The sequence below is a fragment of the Erythrolamprus reginae genome, chromosome 2, assembly GCF_031021105.1.
Source record: "Erythrolamprus reginae isolate rEryReg1 chromosome 2, rEryReg1.hap1, whole genome shotgun sequence".
NCBI lineage: Eukaryota > Metazoa > Chordata > Lepidosauria > Squamata > Dipsadidae > Erythrolamprus > Erythrolamprus reginae.
This window is the reverse complement of record NC_091951.1, coordinates 118,575,139-118,594,907: the sequence shown is the minus strand read 5'-3', so window position 1 is coordinate 118,594,907 and position 19,769 is coordinate 118,575,139. Positions and strand designations below refer to the sequence as shown.

Genomic DNA, 19,769 nt, shown 5'->3' with positions numbered 1-19,769 from the left:
TACAATACTTCTCCCTTGATACATTTCATGTTTCATGTATGTTTAGAATGGAATGTGAATTTGTAATGCAGTCTTGGAAAGTCACTATAAAGTCTTCCTTCATTTTCTTTGATAAATTTTAGATTGATAATATTGAAATAATTTTGACATATATTGTGTTAGGCCAAAACTTCAATCAGATTGATGAATGTTACTACTCTGTATTTCAGAGAAGGAAAGTGGAAGATAAATGATATTGTATCTGCCATCATCCGAAGGAGAAAAATGTTTCTATTTTTTTTAAAATGATAGTACATTTTCAACTTGTCTTTGCACAACTCAAGACATCATATAATGCTCCTGCTGCCTATATCTCATCAGTAATAATCCTGTGAGGTGGTTTATGCTAGGAACCACTGTCTCCTGATTTCTAATCCAGCATTTTAGCCACTAAGCCAAATTGACTCTTATTTTGCTTGGAATTCAATTTCTTTTCAAAAATCCCATAAAGAGTAAATTGTGCTGGGAGAAAAGAAATGCTATTAATTTGATCAGTGATGAGCATCTTTTTCAAAAAAATACAACGCAAAATTAAAATCAAATAAATGAGATAACACACAAGCATAAAAATGATAAAATAAAAATGTATCATACTATACAGTGGTACCTCATCTTACAAACGCCTCTTCTAACGAACTTTTCGAGATATGAACCCGGTGTTTAAGATTTTTTTGCCTCTTCTTCCAAACTATTTTCACCTTACGAACCCAAGCCACTGCTGCTAGGATGAAGGGGTTTCTTTTCCCCCCCTTTTTTGAAGAAAGAAAAGGGAGGGGCGGCTTGGAGGGGGAAAGAGTTTGCATTAACAAAGGTAGGAGAACAGCGTGCTTGCAGAGGCACTGAAAGGGTGTCTTTTGAAGAAAGAAAAGGGAGGGGCGCCCCCCTTGCCTTTCTTCCTTCCCACTCACCCTTTAGCCTAACCTTGCTTTTTCCACCCACCCCCTTTAGCTGCTCCTCCCTGCCCTCTGTTCACCTCCCTTCTAAAGTTTGGGATTTTCCTGAAGGATTTGCATGCATTATTTGCTTTTACATTGATTCCTGTGGGAAACATTGTTTCATCTTATGAACGTTTCACCTTAAGAACCTTATCTTGGAACCAATTAAGTTCGTAAGACAAGGTATCGCTGTACAATACTATAATTACCTTTAAATATATATTATCTAAAACTAGATAGTTAACATATTAAACTTGATGTGATGAATAAAACATGTGTGATGAATAAAACATCACATGTTATGTTTTATTGTGTGTAACCATCATGTGGTTACTTCTGTGAGAAGTTGTATCTTATTTTCATCATTGCAATACAGGATTTTGCTACTGCACAAGTAATGGGATTATCATGTGGTTATTTCTGTAAACAGTTGTATGTTATTTTCATCATTGTGATTCAGGATTTTGAATTTTCTAGAAGATGGTTCATATAGAAATTGTCTGGCCTTCTTGGAAATTTATATATTAGGGGAAGATTAAACATAGTATCCCTAGAGATTTTACCTTGTAAAAATGAGAAAAGTATTGGCCCTAGCTTAATCTGATATTATGCTATGAGGCAGAAAAATATCCAGGCTATTCTATATTTTAGCTATCCCTGCAGGTAACTAGAATAGCAAACTGTATTGTTTAGCATGCCATAATGATTTGTAAAAACAAAAGGGGTTATTCTGTTTGGCTTCTTCTTCTATCTTTGATTGCTCAAAATAAACTTATGTGTGTGGATACAAAGATGTGGAATGCAGTATGTAAAGACTGCCAAAAATATTATTCACAAAACTGGTGGATTAAAAAATTTCACACATGATTTTATTGCAAATTTAGGAGTAGCCTTTTATTTAATGGGCTGTAAAATAATAATATTTCAAAAATTAGGATTTGTTTGTCCTGGCAGTCCTGTCTTAATATCATGCTGATTCCATAGACATTAAAAAAATGTTTTCTATTAGGAAATTTACATTAAAAGTTAAAAAAAAATTGGGGGGACAGTTCTATTGTTTTGCCATGAATTGCATAGTTATGTTTTTCCTCAAAGGCTCATCTGCCATTTGCTGTTGTGGGAAGCACAGAAGAAATTAAAGTGGGAAATAAAATGGTGAGAGCTCGGCAGTATCCATGGGGTGTTGTACAAGGTGGGTCATGACTCCATTTATTGCTGCTATTGTTCTTTATTTATTTATTCTTTATTTATTTATTAATCAAATTTGTATGCCGCTGCTAACAACAGTAATAAAACAATATAAACAAATCTGATATTTAAGTTAATTTTAAATAGAAACACCAATTTAAGAGACCAATCATACATACAGACATACCATGCATAATTTTTTTTTATAATCCTAGGGGAAGGGAATATCTCAATTCCCCCATGCCTGACGACAGAGGTGGGTTTTAAGGAGCTTACAAAAGGCAAGGAGGGTGGGGGCAACTCTGATATCTGGGGGGAGTTGGTTCCAGAGGGCCGGGGCTGCCACAGAGAAGGCTCTTCCCCTGGGTCCCGCCAAACAGCATTGTTTAGTCGACAGGACCCGGAGAAGGCCAACTCTGTGGGACCTAACTGGTCGCTGGGATTCATGCAGCAGAAGGCGGTCCCGGAGGTATTCTGGTCCAATGCCATGAAGGGCTTTATAGGTCATAACCAACATTTGAATTGTGACTGGAAACCGATCGGCAACCAAGGCAGACTGCGGAGTGTTGGTGTGACATGGGCATATTTAGGAAAGCCCATGATAGCTCTCGCAGCTGCATTCACACAATTCTTGTGACTACACAGTGAGCCAAATGCTTAGATTGGATTTGACATTTTTATTCACCTGTCAATAATTATTATATTTTTATCAACTTTTTAATCTATGTGGGCTAACCAATATGTGTGTGTGTTTGTGTGTGTAGGTTTCTGTGCATTATATCTGAATAAAAGAACAATGCCCACTCAATAAATAATAAAAGGAATAGTCTTATTAAAACGTAATTTTGGGATGCCAATGAATGTCATGGTCATGAAACAATAAATCAGAAAGATCATTTCAAAAACATTTTTGTTATTGTTGCCTTAAGTGTTATCTTTTTGTATTCACCTGTGGATTTGGCTCTGCATACACTTTAATATTTAATAGATTATTTATTATTTAGAGCTGCAGTGGTTCAGTAGTTAGAGTAAAGTACTGCAGGCTATTTCTGCTGCCAACAATTTGACAGATCAAATCTCACCAGGCTCAAGATTGACTCAGCCTTCCATCCTTCAAAGGTTGGTAAAATGAGGACCCAGATGATTGGGGGCTATATGCTAACTCTGTAAACCACTTAGAGGGCTGTGAAGTAGTGTATAAGTCTAAGCACTTGTGCTACTGCTATTCTCTTGCCACTGTTTCTATTATACTTCCATTTTGCTACCATGTTTCTCCAAAAAGATGACCCACCTTGAAAAGAACCCTTATCATGTTTTTGAGTGCATGCAGTCAAATTAAGCCCCAGCTACAAAATTACCCTTAATTAAGAGGCCAGCCAGCCCAGGTACAGGAGGTGGGGTGAGACACACAGGTTAAAAATAAACTAGGGTGGGGATGGAGATATCTGGAGCTGCCTTACTTAACAGGCCTCACACACCCTGACACCTGCCTAGACTTCTTCTGTGGTTGCTTGCCTTCACTTGCCCGCATCCCCCTGGCCTCCATTTTGTCTTCAGATGCCTGCTGGAAGGCATCTGCAGCCAATAACAGAGCTCCGGATAGATCTGGAGCTCTGTTATTGGTTGTATACGCTTTCCGGAAGGCATCTAAAGATAAAATGGAGGCCAGGGCAATGCATGCAAGTGGCGGCAAGCAGCCACAGAAGACGTGGGCCAGCAGCAAGCTCCTGTTGACTGATCCTGTGGGTGCCACCACTGTGAGGTGAGTCAATAATTAGAACCCTCCAGAAAAAAAGACCTAGCCGATTTTTTGATTGTTTAACTATCCTTAAAAAAATATGCATTTGAGTTTTATCCCACATTTATTACTTTTTTTTAATTGACCCAATACCATAGAACAGCACTCACTAGAGCAAGATTTGAGCAGTTAGATTCTATGGTCAATTATGGACGATTCCACCAAGTACCATATTTTGAGAGAACATGCATTTGCGGTGCACCAGAAATAGAAGACATTGCACATGTGCTACTCAATTGTAAACTATACTCCTCAGTAAGACCTCAGTATTTACAGCCCCTACTTGACAAAATCATACACTGGGACTGTAATAAACAATTATCATATTTTCTTCAGGGTACAAATATATATGTAGTTTCTAGAACCGCTGAGTTTATAGTCAGGGCTGTTCAGATGAGAATACGTTTTATAGAACATATTGGGGTGGCATGCAAAGGAGATGAACTCACTTAAGAATATTTTATATCAGTATCTTAGATTTGTTTAATATAATCCTTTGCACGAGTTATATTCTCATGTTTTAATACTCAATTTTAGCATATTATACTGCATTTTAACTTTATTATTATTTATTCAAATTCCCTCTATTTTAGCCAATTTTATTGTATTTTAACCAGTCACAGTTTTATGACGACCGATGGGGTCCTTTTCCTCGCTTTGATATGGTCGATTGACTAATCAAATAAAGTTGATATTGAATTGATTTTTTTAAATTACTTTTTACGTTTCCCAAGGTGACAAACTTAGCTGATACTCCTTCCTCCTCCTATTTTCCCCAAAACAACAACCCTGTGTGGTAGGTTGGTCTGAGAAAGAGTGACTGGTCCAAAGTCACCCAGTCACTTTAGTGCCTGAGGCGGAACAGAACTCACAGTCTCTTGGTTTCTAGATCACCACATTAAACACACTACCAAACTTGTATGTGTGGAAAGGCATGCAAATGTTTGAACACGTGAAGCAAAAAAAGACGAAAGGGGTATAATAGTTTAATAACACTGATATATGATTTGATTTTAATGTTTGTAATTGGTTCTGAAAAGTAGCTTCCAGTAGCCTATAAACCAGTGTTTCCCAACCTTGGCAACTTGAAGATATCTGGACTTCAACTCCCAGAATTCCCCAGCCAGCATTCACTGGCTGGGGAATTCTGGGAGCTGAAGTCCAAATATCTTCAAGTTGCCAAGGTTGGGAAACACTGCTATAAACAATAGGATTTCAAAAATGATTTGCAATGCTGGATAAATAAACCAGTTTCTGCTATTCAGCAAAGCAGAGATGTCATGTTTCAGAGGCTTCTACATGATTGATTTAATGATTCCAATAGGGTTGCTTTGTTTGTGTTCCCACACATTGCAAAGCACCTCTGTCAACACAGCTGCAAGGGAGCGAGCCCTTTTGAAGTGAGGGTGACGAACCTCTAAGCAAAACATACACAGGAGCCTGCAGTCTATCATCGTTTCTAATCTCTCTATTCCAACACTTTTACTTTTCTGGAGGATGCTGTTTTCATACAAATGTTGCATTAATTCTGCAAGAGGTGTGTATGTGTGTGTGTTTGTTTGTTTATTTTGACACACACGTGCACATATGTAGATGCTTGTCTCTGTGTGAATCAGTCATTTTCTCTTATGGGTTCACATCTGCTCTCTGTTTAAATAGTTGAAAATGAAAGCCACTGTGACTTTATAAAACTCCGGGAAATGCTGATCCGGGTTAACATGGAAGACCTGCGAGAGCAAACTCATGCTCGCCATTATGAGCTTTACAGGCGGTGCAAACTAGAAGAAATGGGCTTCACGGATACAGATCCCGACAGCCAGCCATTCAGGTAAGAAAGTCTTGCTGTCAAGCCGGTGCAGAAGTTGGTGAGAAATTAATGGCTTGCCACACTTATCTAAAGAAGGCCTGATGTTTATGGGAACTTTGGAGGGGTGATTTTCATGAGGATGCAGCCACAAAGCATTCTTTCGAGTGGTTCAAGGACATCCTATACCCACTCACCTGGGCGGAAGTGGAGGAAAGATTTGCCACATTGGCACAATCTAAGTGGACAACGTGACAAGTTTGTGGGTGGGGGGACAATGGATTTAGGTTTCCCTGTGTAGGTGTCAGGATGGCTCTGGAAATAAATTGGAACTTTGAGGAGTACTTTGACTTGAACTCTGATTTAGTTTGGATGTTACCCGGAATCTTGAGACTTACCTTTCTTCTTCCTACCCCTTTCCATTAATACACTGCAAGGAGTTGTAAAATTGATATTTTCCCCTTTCTGACACATATAATTTTTTTGAGGTTATAATGAGGTATGCATTTTCTGATGTGTGTGACCTTGAATAGTTACAGTACAAACTTACTTTTAATGTCTGGACAATTTGGAACTTGCGTTTTCCACCAGCCTTCAAGAAACGTATGAGACCAAAAGAAAAGAGTTCCTTTGTGAATTGCAAAAAAAAGAGGAAGAAATGAGACAGATGTTTGTCAACAAGGTCAAGGAGACGGAGTGTGAACTGAAAGAAAAGGAGAGAGAAGTGAGTATGGCAGTTAATGACTCTACGAGAAAAATTCCTACATTAGATAGGGACGAGTTTTTCTTTTTGTTTTGCAACTACTAATCAAATGCTTGAGAAGGGGAATCTCCAGATCCTTCTAATATTAAACAGACTAAACTGGTCTAATATTCTCTTCCCACTGATAGATCTTTAAATCCCTCTTGAAATTTAGCATTAGGACATTTACAAACATTTACATGCATGGGATTGGAGGATTTTTATGGGAGAAGGCTTAGGAATTTAGGGTTAAATAGGAACCCTGTGAAATGTTTGTAAATTTGCTATGTAGTTTAAATATCCTACATGACTACAGTATACTGCATATACCTTTTTTACATAGCGTATACTCTGATATAATGTGTAATGGATATTGGAGTAATCTGCTTCAATAGAAGACCTTTTTGTAGACCATAATTGGTTTTAGTGCCAGACTGAGCCTGGGTTAGATTTCCTTTCTTTCTCCCACCAGCTGCATGAGAAGTTTGAACATCTCAAGCGAATACATCAGGAGGAAAAGAGGAAAGTGGAGGAGAAAAGGAGAGAGCTAGAGGAGGAGATGAATGCTTTCAACAGGCGGAAGGTAGCAGTTGAAACACTACAATGTCACAACCTGCAAGCCACTTCACAGCAGCCGTTGAAGAAAGATAAAGACAAGAAAAAGTAAGCCACTTTGTCTACCTTTTCCAAGATCAGAGATTCAAGCTGATCATATAAAAATGTTGCAACAGTTATTTGTAAGTATTGCAACAATATTGGTGCAATAAATTATTTGCAACAATAAATAATGGTTAGGATTTAAACAAAACCTAAGGTTTAATTACCCATTTCGAATGCTTTCAAATCCTAAAAGGAGAAACCAAAGGAATATCTTTTAAATAAATTATGGAGAGAAATTATTCTTATATCTGAAAAGATTATTTAATTGATGCTTGATTATGCTGATTCCTCCAAGAAATGCTGGGTCTGTTAATCCCATGGAAGTTAATGAAGTTTTTTTCCTTTACTGTTGGGCCCTGCAATCTTTGATATTTAAGCAGTACGAGAAGCACAGGATCTGGACATCAACAAAGGGAAGAGCAGAAAGCAATGAATTGAGGAATAGAAGCATATACATGAGTACTTAACTTTAGAGTATGATTTATGTTCCATAAATGTACACTTATCCTTCTCAGTGTTGGTATATTGAAACGGAATCATGTGCTCTGAATTTGGAATAAAAATGTGAGCATTGGACCGTCTAAACGTATTTGCTGACAACAGCTATTTAGGTTTTCATGCAGAGGCCTTTCCTGATGATGTTGCCCAAGATCCTTTCAATCAGACATGCTGGATATCTACTCTGTGAAAAATAAAAGCCAGTAAATGTGAAAATTGTTAAGTTGGATCTGATATCAGATGTACTCTTAAAAAGTCTGCTTCTTGGATAGAGAGTTAACTTCTCTTAGTTTGAATGTCCTATAGCAGGACATTCTCCATATTCAGATGCTGTGGATGTCTCAATAATCTTGAAGCTGTATGATCCTTTTATAAAGCAATCCCAACCAGTGGTCATACCGTATTTTTCTACTGCCTACAATTCATAAGACACATTTTCAGTATTTGTATTAATTCTTAGCGATTGTGCCGAATCAACAACTAAAAGCAGAATTTACTATTTGATATAACTTCAGCTAAAAATGGAAGAGATTTATAATATTTAAAGCTACTTATGCTATACTTCTGATAGATTGGGTCTTAAAAGATCCAAATTGTAGTTTTAATAAGCATTCAAAGATGAAGGGCAATGCAACACACACTGAGGTTTAGCAATTGTATCTCAAGCTAGTATGTTAATATATAAAAGCATAATGATGTGTGTTTTCTTATACAAGATTTTTTAAAAGAAAATACATTTCCCACTTTCCAAATGAATGAATCAAGAATATTTCCTATTTAGGCTGTCTTTAAACATCTGCAGCACACTTGTTATTTTATCTTTGCCAGTACAGTATCATGGTGCCTACCCTTTTAAAACTTATCAGTGATTAAAGGCAGCTGGATATGGAAGGTCACACATTACATAGGAGATAACTGAGTGGGAAGGGACCTTGGAGTTCTCCTAGTCCAACCCTGCACCTCCCACCCCCATTCAGGCAGGAAACCCTAAGCCATTTCAGACAAATGGTTGTCCAATTTCTTCTTTAAAATTTCCAGGTTTGGAGAATTCATAACTTCTGGAGGCAAGTTGTTCCACTGATTAATTGTTCTAACTGTCTGATGACTCCCTTATATGCCTTGCAGAATACAGAAACTCTACAATAGGGAAGGAATAGTGAAATTATATAAATAGCAGGAAATTACTTTTGGTGCATGAGTAAATGAGAGGGTATGCAGATAGAAAAGGCAGACTCGTTGTGAAGTAGGAAGATGTCCTTTGTCAAACAAGGTCATTGCATCCTCCATTTGAATGTTGTTTATAGATACCTGGCTGAACAGAGTCCTTTCAACATAAACTTGGAAACCACATAAATTACAACTGAGATCCTGATATAGGCAAAGTGTTGTGTTCATCCATAGAAATACTTTTCTTACCTATTAAAGGTTTATATGCCACCCTTGAAAAAGTTATTCAAAGTGGTTTTTCATGGACGTTTGTCTAATGCAAAGTTAGAGCATTCACTGGATGAGAATTGCATAACCAAAGAACTCCTATTAATTTTCCAGAGGAATGGCTGTTTAGTCTCTTGCAGCAAAAGCAAAAAATATTTTTACAGAGCCTGGGAATTAAGATAAATTGAGATCTGTCTAAGCTTTTGTGGAACACAATCAGATGCATACAATTTAGAGCATTTTGTTAGATATAGTATACATGCAAGTCCCCCCCCCACAAGATATATTTTATATCTAACATTCATTATAAAACATTAGCATACAATATCTATGGAGATTCTCAGTCATCCAGGTTCATGGTTGACCCAAAGATAATGGTTGACCCAAACCTTTTGGGATTAGCATACAGTATTAGGTAATCTGTTGGTAGATGATTTATTTTTCTAGTGTTTTAATATGGCTTGTCATGCTTTATCTTTTACAAAATGTTGTGAACTTAATCATTGATGTAAACTTCCTAACTGCAGAGCCGGCCAACAATTATTTAGGTTTAAATGATGCAATATTAAGTGCATCAGTTTTCTTAATTAGGAAATTACCGTAGTCTATTTTATTATTTTGAAGTGTAGCTGAGGATACATTATACACTAATAATAGAATAGGTAGAAATTGGTATGCTTAATAAAACCAATAACAACTCAAAATCAGATACAATTTAAAATACAGATTCAAAGTATCTGTAAATAATTTAACTGAGGTCACCTTTTGCCACTACAGTAGTACCTCTACCTAAGAACGCCCCTACTTAAGAACTTTTCTAGATAAGAACTGGTTGTTCAAGATTTTTTTTTGCCTCTTCTTAAGAACCATTTTCTACTTAAGAACCCGAGCCTGGAAAAATTTCCCAGGAAATTTTTTTAATGCTGATCTGGGAATAAAGTGGTTATCACTGTAATGCTACGCTTACAACCTGCAAAGAAAGGTCAGAATATCACATTTAAAGTGGGAATGAAGAGATAAAAAAAGAACAAAGGCCCATTCATCCCCTGAGCAGTCATTATTGATTTGGTTGCATAATCAGGACTGAATAACTTCAGTTATTCCTGTCTTTCAAAACTATCTTCAGTTTTACCCTCTCTTCAAAGAGATTAACAACTGAACATTGTCCAGTTATTTGAATTTCATTCCTAGAATTTGTACATTGCCTTCGACAACCTATTAAAGTGCTCAAGCTAGACCAATCAGACAAAGAGGACAGGAGTTGAAAGGAGATGGACAGCTACTAATATCTTGCACATGTCCTTCTGTTTCAAGTAATTAATGCTTCAAAAAATTATTTCTTTTTAAAATATTCCATTGTTCTGACTGTTAAACTTATTATTTTCACTAAATGCAATGCTTCTGAACCTGATAATCATTTGACTATCTTGGAATATAAGTAGGTACCACATGCTGAATCCCTGCTGTTTTGAGTTCTGAGACCATCACTCTTGCTACCACAAATCTTAAAAAGTGGGAAAATACTAGGAACTGACCGTGAGACCTTATATATGCAAACTAATATTTTATTGAGGTAAAGTGGTTGAGTCTAACTGCAGTTACTTGCTGGCAAACTTTTGAGACCGGTGTCATTCAGTTGGGCATTTATGGCACGTCCCAAAGGGTCACATCATCTTTATTTTTTTCATGCTATTATGTTCTTATTATATTTGAGTTCTATAGTTTAATCCATGTTTTTTTTATGTTTTTATTTCAGTTAATCTCACACATAGATTACAATGCCATGAGTGGACTCTGTATATTCATATATATGTTAATTGTTGTTTTCCCACCTTGTGAATCCTTCTGCCATCCCACTGTGCAAAGGAAGCAACACGAGAGACTCATCACCTGCCTTTTTTCAAGAATGGATGATGACCATGCAGGAAATTAGCATGATTAAGAAACAGAATGATTTTCTTTGCCTTTGCAGATTCAAGGTGCAAATTCTTCACACATTTAGTTCTAAAATGTCGGGAAGGTAATTGCAGTGCAACATATTTGTTTTAAACTCTTAGAGTCACCGTCTCTCTCTATCAGATGACCCTAAATATAGTGAATCAATTTTTAAGATGCAGTATAGACAGAGAAGTAGTAATGTAAAAGTTACCATTGGTTTTGTTTTAATTTTTGCAGTTTATTCTGAGGGAGAAATTACCAGAATGTTCTTCTGATCAATTATCAGAATGTTACGTCTGATTTTGAGGCCACATTCTTAGCTTTATATTAAAATAAGAACTATAATATGAAAAAGATTAACATTTCTGTTGGTGACTTAAATATAATTCAAGACACGTTTCAAGAGGATGTACGTTTGCTGTAGGAGCTAGCGAAGATATATAATTATTTAATTAATTCTCTCCCCAAATTTTAAAATTGAAAATGGCTCCAGTTAGTGGTAGAATATAGAAAAGAATACTTTACTTTTTTTTTTTTTTTTTAAAACCCCATCATTAATCTCTATCTTTTAAAGTTTATTCTTTTCCCTCAGGTACACCTGTGGTTTTCAGCCAAGGTGGTTTGGCTATTTTAAAATAGTTCATAAGTATTGTAAATCTCAAGTAATCCAAGTAATATAATTTGTTGTATATGATAGAGGTCAGACAAAAAACAATGGAGGTAAAATTGATAGCAAGGATTCTGAAAAAGATTAGGCCAATTAAAATTAGACCAATTAAAACATTTAGTGTTTTTCAAATTATATTTTATGCTGATTTAAATCATTACTTATATACTGTTGCAATCTACTTTAAGAATGTGTCTGGTCTCTTTTTGTATGCTTTGGAAAAATGTACAATTGAAATACAAGTCTGAAAAGGCTAGCTTAGTACATGACAGGCAATCCTGGGATCCAGTTGGTCTGTTTATTGCATATGGAGATCCAAATTAACACTGGATTCAAATGGACCTGGAAAAATGGCAAGATTTCCAATTATACAGGTGGAAAAAATCAATTACAAAACATTCCTATTACATAAAGCTGCCAGAAAATTGAACCAAACTTAAGTGTATTGAAGTTTCACCTTACTGCCATTAAAAGATTCAAATTATCTTTGCCATAAAATTGGTAAGAACACCAAATGGACAGCAGCTGTTAGTGCCTGCTTGTGCACTGCGTAAAACTGGACTGGACACATGTTTTCTCTCCCTTGCCTTAGGGCTGACCGGGCAGCCGTTCACAGGATATTTTGCTTGGGAAGTTTCAATTGTCCTTCCATTTAAATTTTTGGTGGTGCTAGAGCATTGCTTTCATATTTTATTTTATTTTTTTGCTAATACCTTTACAAAAGTAGAATTTAACTTTATAGTTATCCTGAAGTTCCTTGCTTTGCACATTTTCTTGCAGAAGCTTCTTGCCTGGATGTTGAAATACTATTTAGTCTTTTTTGTCATTTAACCTAAGGCCAATGTCTGAATATATGGAAAATCATGTTGCAGTATTACTTGATGTTTTTAAGAGAGAGGAAAAAAACCTCATTGGGGAAAAATAAACTTTTTAACTGCAAGCCTCTTCGAGATGTACTGTTTCAGGCTTGCATTGTAATCTTTTTTAAAAATTTTATAAAGGCTGTGCCTTTATTAAGATAAAATATATTTTCTAAAATACAACTGGATAATTACTGAAGGTGAATTGCAGTGCAGAAAGAGATCTATTGTATTGTTTATGTAGATAGTAGCAGTTCTGGTACATGATTGCTTAAAGGCGTGAAACAAAATTTCTTTGGGAGGCAAAATTAGGAGCCTGAAAATCAATGCGTGCTAAGGAGACCGCAGGGTGGTAGAATAGAGTTCTATCAAATATGCAAAATGTTGCAGCTTAAGAGAGGTTTTTTTCCTAATAATTGTGAAAGCCAATAAGATCTGTTCTATGCAGAACATTTCTTTCTGGTCCAGTTGGTTTTCTGGACCTCAGTTTGATGCTGTCCTATTTTGGAAATTAATTAAGGTGGGAATAATAATAAATATAAAATATATAGAAGGCATAGCGAAATGACCATATATGTCTGATGAAGACATTCAGAATGTATGTAACGTTATATTAATTATTATAATATTAGTGTTATGTGAATGCATATTTTATGTTGTGCTGCCTGTTATGTTATTTTCATTGAAATATGGGCCTCAATTTTGCTACCGTCTTTGTTAAACTATTTGTAATTAGTTGTCCTGTGGAAACTAATGTCCTTTTCTTGGTTGAGGTCTGATTTGGTACTTTGTATTTCTTTATGGGACCAAATTGCATTTAGTAGTTCTATTCATTGTTATTTAATAAGTTGCTAGCTATTATAATATGAAACTAATCTTAAATTAAATCTTAAACTAAGCTTGAAGATTTAACTCTTGTGTGAAGTAAGAAAAACAGGAAAACACAACAATCTATTTCCTACATTATATCCTATAATGTTTGACTAGTGGAAAGCTGCATCTTCCATTGACTTTAATTGCCCCATATTTTCCTCTTTTTTTCAACATTTGTGTAATTTAAGTGATGGTTCAGTAAATGATCTATGTTTTCAGAAGCAAAAAATGTTCACTTGGACAATCATACTTAAAGGGTCAAGAGGAGAACCCATCAACTTCTTTTAATGAAGTGTTATGTATTATTCTTACATTATGGTTTTGGTAGTTTTTTAACCACTTTTTCAGTTTTCTTTGTACTTTTTATTAAATATTACATTTCATTTTAAGTTCTGTGCTCTTGTTTTTACACATTTCAATTCTAACTTGAAAAAGTTCTTGTAACATATGATATAAATATAATATTTGCACCCTTAAAGCTGATGTGCCTGGGGTAAAGCCATGTTCTCATTGATGCCAGCAACCCTGAACAATTTTTAATGGTGGGATTAGGGCCTGTCTGCATTTTAAAAAGATGATTTTATAATCAGGTTTCAATTATGAAAGAAGAACACATTGTTAGCCTAGAAGATTCTGAGCTGAAGAATGCTCAAGTTGTAGAAATAATACACACAGCTAATGAGGCAGAGAGATTTCAAAAAAATCTCAAAATCCTGAAAATACATTTTTAAGATGGGTAAGATAACAGAAGCAATATGCGTTCAGGAGGATAAAAAATTAGGATTGCATTCAAAACAGTTTGAATATTGGGGTTATTTTCTTTTAAAGTATATCAATAGGTAAGGTTATCTATAATGAAAAATAGCTATAATTATAGTTCTTATGAAAATGGATTAGTAATAATGCTTTTTCTTACTACAGGCCCCATTCATTGTCCATGTCCCCCTTTTTTAACCTTCAGAACAGCTATGCGTGACATGGAGAGGAGATCAATTATCCTGATGTTCTATGAAGTGAACCATTAAGTATTTAATGATTTTGTAATACTGGCACAATGGTAGCAAAAGTGTAAGCAGAATGAATGAATAAAATATCTATTCCTAAGGTGTCCTGCTGCTACAGTGATCATATTTGATTTTGTTTTGCTGAATTAGGCTTTCTTAAGCAAAACATAGATTGTAAAGCATTAGGTAACTATATTATTAGATGGATATCAATGTATTGGTAATCTGATAAAATGCCAATTAGCAAGGATAATGCATCACAGAAAGAATGCAAATTGCATTTTAAAAAAATTGAAATGCAAATATATGAGATTATATGAAATATATGAGATTCTAATTGTAGGCATATGTCATTTTAGAATGAAGAATACTGTATCACTTGCTGGTTGTCTTTTTCTCAAATTGGCAACTGTTGAACATGAGCTCTGTTTTATGAGAGCACCAGTGAAAGAGAACCCGTGTAACCCAGGATTGAATTGTGGTGTCTCTCTTGAGTTTGTTTGCTTGCAGACCTATCATTACCCAACTAGGTAACATCATCAGTGTGTAGGTACTTGTCTATGACATTTAAGATTTTGTGTCGTTGTGAAGAAATCATTGAAAGTATTTACACTTTCAGGAGTAGTTAAAGCAAACATTGCCTATAAAGTAGCTTGCTTGTTAGTGAGGAACCATTTGGTTTCTATGGGCCTGTTCTTGTATCATGTTCTAAGTAGTAAACAGACCTTTGAGAAGGTTCTACCAATAAGCGTCTCATGTTGAAATCTATGTTTTGTAATCAGAATCAAGGGAAAGTTGTGTCGGTTCAGTTAAGGGCTAGTTAAGGTGCCTATCCCCCCTAATATATACTGAAATGGGAGCCTCTATGACTATGCATCATCTATGACAGTGTTTCCCAACCTTGGCAACTTGAAAATATCTGGACTTCAACTCCCAGAATTCCCCAGCCAGCAAATGCTGGCTGGGGAATTCTGGGAGTTGAAGTCCAGATATCTTTAAGTTGCCAAGGTTGGGAAACACTGATCTATGATATAGGTCTTATTGGAGGTACAGAACCTCTGTTAACCCAGTCCACCCCACCCCAAAGTTATTCTCAATTCTGCATGGCAATGACTAGCTACAAACATGACAGTCTGTTGACTCTCTGATCTTTTTTGATTTTATTACTGGAATTGTTGAGAGCAAGCCGCTAAACCTTTTCTCCCATCTGAAGAAAATCATAATGCCATCTGAACAAGCAAGCAGCGGTGTCTATAAAGAGTGTGTTTCCTTGCAGTATATTTGATGCAATTAAGTGAGCCTGAAATCTAAATATTGTTTCTTGTTCTTTCTGTAGCTTCTTTAGTCTTCCCAGTCCACGCTCCATTACATCAGGAAGATATGTAAATTAGAAGATTTATTAAGGCCAAAACATCTCATGCAGAAGAGTTTTAATTGGTGCTTCAACTTTTTTAATGCTTGAAATGTATTCACAGAAGAGATTCCAAAGCAAGGATTGGTTTGGATGGCACTGCCTGATCAGGCTCCTTGATTGAGTAGAAACTGATCATTCACCTATAAATGTTTAATTCAGACTAAATGCATGGCATGTACTAAAATAAATTTTTAAAAGACCACTAATATTTCTATGTGGAGAAAAAAAGCCCAATAACGTATCCTAATGACAGATTGAACACACTGAGAAAGCATTCAGAATGAATTTGATGTTTCAGCTATTGTTTTACTTCCACTATAAACAGAGATTTGATGTGTTTAGTTGGATTATTAAAAAAACATTCTAATTTAGAAACCATACATGAGAAAAGTCCTCATCTTAAAAAAAACAACCCTACCCACACCTAATATGTCACAGTGTGTTTGAAACTGGGGCATCAAAGATCATTTTAAATTAAATATAACCTCTCTATGAAATTCTAGAATTTCTTAGTACTAACTTTGCAGAGTTACGTCTGTATAATGAGACATTTTGTATGAAAGAAAGTTAACTAATTAAATTTCTGTTCCGAACTCAATAGAGGGGGCACTCCCATTCTTTTCTTTAGACCATTGTTGTCCTCCTCCTTTCTGTATGAGCATCTGTTTTTATTTATTTATTTAAAGCTACAATGCCCCAAAGCCTTTTATGCCTCCAAATAATACATTAAAATCTTTTTATGAACCATTTTTAAATGACAACTAAATGGGACAGGTTGAGAAATTCCATGGTTTGTTGTGAAGATCTTGAAATAAGACAACAAAAAACCCATCTACAGAACTCTTCATTTAGTAAAATGGATAATATTTATGCATAGCCCAGAACAGATCTTAATTGTTCTGGCATAAAACTTTCTAATGTGGTAAGCTAAATACTGTATTTTTCGGAGTATAAGATGCACCTTTTTACCCCCAAAAAAGAGAGTGAAAAATTGGGTGCCTCTTATACACCAAATGTAGCCCCACCCAGCCACCCATACCCTTTGGCCTCTGCCTCCCAGAAATTTACCTCCTTGTAGCAAACAGAACAGAGCCTGTTAAGCCAAGCTACTGATTATCGGCTTGTCGACCCTCGGCTGATTTGAGGCTGGGGGAAAGCCAGGGGTTGAAACTCAAAGTGAAACTAAAGCTGCAAGGAAGCAAATTGCTGGGAGGTAGATGAAGAGGCAAAATTTTGTTTTCTTGTCCTAATCAGACTGTTGAAACTGGATGCAAGGAGGTAAGTCAATAACTATAAATATCTGTAGAATGTTCAGATTACTAGACTTATATTTTAAAGACCACTTTATTATTGTTTTAGACAACTTGACAAAATGAAGAAGCTTTTAAAATAAATGCTTGAACTGAAGAGGCCCAGTGCTTTTGTATCTTTTTTATATAGCAGAGAATAATGTATAATTCCAGAAGGCCACATCAATTTAACAGCATCTATACAAGTATAATTTGAAATGTAACAGTGTCTTCTTTTAATATTAAGACAAGGCAGCTGGGTACGCCCTGACTTAGTCATATTTAGATTTATTTATTTATTAGAGTTGAAAGGGACATTGCAGGTCATCAAGTCCAACCCCCTGCTTAAGCAGGAAATCCTACAGCACCCCAGTCAAATGACAGTCCAATCTCCTCTTGAAAATGTCCAAAGTTCACAAACTCCGCTGGCAGGCCGTCCCACTATTTGATCGCTCTGACCATCAGGAAGTTGTTCTTTATTTCTAGGTTGAATCTCTTCTTGGTCAGCTTCCGACCATTGTTCCTCATCTGACCCTCTGGTGCCCTGGAAAACAGCGTGACCCCCTCCTCTCTGTGGCAACCCCCTCAAGTATATGTAGACTGCTATCATGATGTATTTAAATAATTGGGAGGAGTTAGTGTGACTAGATTTAAGAAAACTTTCTGGGATTAATATACTGCCATAATGTACATTTCTCCAATTCTTTGCTATTTCAATGGGTCAGACACACGTGCACAGAAATATACAGCAAACAGCAAAAACTGTTTGCTGGGAGGCAAATTGCTGGGAGGCAGAGGGCTTTCCCCCCTGTTTTCCTCCCTCAAAACTAAGGCTATATTACGGTGTGTCTTATAACATTTAAATATGTTAGAGGGTTAAATAAGGTTCAGGGCGGAAGTGTCTTTAATAGGAAAGTGAACACAAGAACAAGGGGACACAATCTGAGGTTAGTTGGGGGAAAGATCAGTAGTAACATGAAAAAATATTAGAAGAGTAGTAGATCCTTGGAACAAATTTCCAGCAGACGTGGTTGGTAACTGAATTTAAACATGCTAAGATAAAATACAGGAAATAGTATGGCAGATTAGATGGACCATGAGGTCTTTTTCTGCCGCCAATCTTCTATGTTTCTATGTTTCTATATGCTGAAAAATACAGTACATTCAGGTTGAGCTACCAAATAAATTTACATTTGGTCCTTTAGTTTGCCAGCTCATTCAAGATTGAGACAGAAACCTTAAGTGGAGTGCAGGAGGATTCTACATTAAAACATTTTTGGGGGGAGAAGAGTTATGTAAATTAGGCCAGCATATCCAAACTGACCTACAGTATCTGGATGAAAAACAAGAACAACTTAGTGCCCTGTGTTGTTTTGAAGTATACAGCAATGCCTTTAGGGCAGTGATTTTCAACCTTTTTTGAGCCACGGCACATTTTTTACATTTACAAAATCCTGGGGCACACCACCAACCAAAATGACACAAAATGACACCCTAAGACACTCTCCTCTCTTTTTCCATCCCTGTCTCCTCCCCCTCCGTGTGTGTGTGTGTGTGTACACATTCTGGAACCCTTTCCAAAAACAGGTGAGGGCTGGGGGGTTTTCCTTTCTTATTCTTTGGGTGCTTTTTATCATATGCTTTAAATCAAGAGTCACTTCTCTCTCTCTTTTGTTTCTCTTTCCTCTCATTCTCTCAATCATTTTCTCATTTCTCTTTTTTTCCTCCCTTTTTGCTCATTTGTCTCTCTCTCTCTCTCCCTTCCTCTCCTTTTCTCTCTCTCTTTCTTTCTCTCTCTTTCTTTCTTTCTCTCTTGCTTTCTTTCTCTCACTCTTGCTTTCTCTCTCTTTCTCTCTTTTCTCTCTCTTGCTTTCTCTCTCACACACTCTCAGTCTCTCTCTCCCTCTCTCTTGCTTACTTTCTCTCTCTCTCTCTCTCTCAGCAAAAAGTTGCGAGACCAAAACCTGAGCTTCCTTCTTCACGGCACACCTGACCATGTCTCGCAGCACACTAGTGTGCCACGGCACACTGGTTGAAAAACACTGCTTTAGGGAATACTTTCAGGAAACTGGCCAGGGACCCCTAAGGACGAGCAGGAGTAAACTGAATCAGTAGAACTCTGCTGCCGCATTTGGAAGGACACAAAGTGGCCACGGACATTGTTATCTCAAGAGGCCACATCAAAACATTAAGCTGAATGAAAGAGAGACCAAAATCATTAAACTCTGAAAGGATCTTATTGTAGCATTGGCAGTCACTGGCAGCTTTGGGTCAAATTTTCTAAAAATGAACTGTGCACTATTTCACCTCTGCTCCTCAATTTGCTGATTACATGCAGAAGTATCTGTTCTAAAGAGAGAGTGTTATTCAGCATCTTTGGTCACAAGAGCCATCTCTTGATAAACCCAGCCAAGAAATGCGTCACTTTTTTGAAGTTTCTAGTCTCCCTAAGACAGGAGTAGGCAAAATTGGCTCTTTTATGACTTGTGGACTTCAACTCCCAGAGTTCCTGAGCCAATCATGCTAGCTCAGGAATTCTAGGATTTGAAGTCCACATGTCATAGAAGAGCCAACTTTGCCTACCCCTGCCCTAAGACATCTAAAAAATTGGAGGGCTAAGACTGTA

At 36.4% G+C, this 19,769-nt stretch overlaps 1 protein-coding gene across 9 annotated transcripts in view; it reads left to right on the top strand.

Annotated features, from left to right (window-relative positions):
• SEPTIN8 (septin 8) overlaps positions 1–17,258 on the top strand; it is an 88,947-nt gene extending 71,689 nt beyond the window's left edge. For 2 of the 9 annotated variants that reach the window (XM_070739306.1, XM_070739305.1), the window contains exons 6-11: positions 2,070–2,166; positions 5,620–5,788; positions 6,356–6,488; positions 6,979–7,169; positions 14,800–14,970; positions 15,777–17,258. In XM_070739306.1, coding sequence (XP_070595407.1) covers positions 2,070–2,166; positions 5,620–5,788; positions 6,356–6,488; positions 6,979–7,169; positions 14,800–14,970; positions 15,777–15,831 — 816 coding nt within the window. In that variant the 3' untranslated portion in view covers positions 15,832–17,258. Of the gene's footprint in view, positions 1–2,069; positions 2,167–5,619; positions 5,789–6,355; positions 6,489–6,978; positions 7,170–7,543; positions 10,832–10,854; positions 13,826–14,357; positions 14,505–14,799; positions 14,987–15,776 lie in introns of those variants that run through there. The other 7 variants (XM_070739310.1, XM_070739309.1, XM_070739313.1 and 4 more) reach the window with 5 other exon arrangements.
• Positions 17,259–19,769: the final 2,511 nt, after the last annotated feature.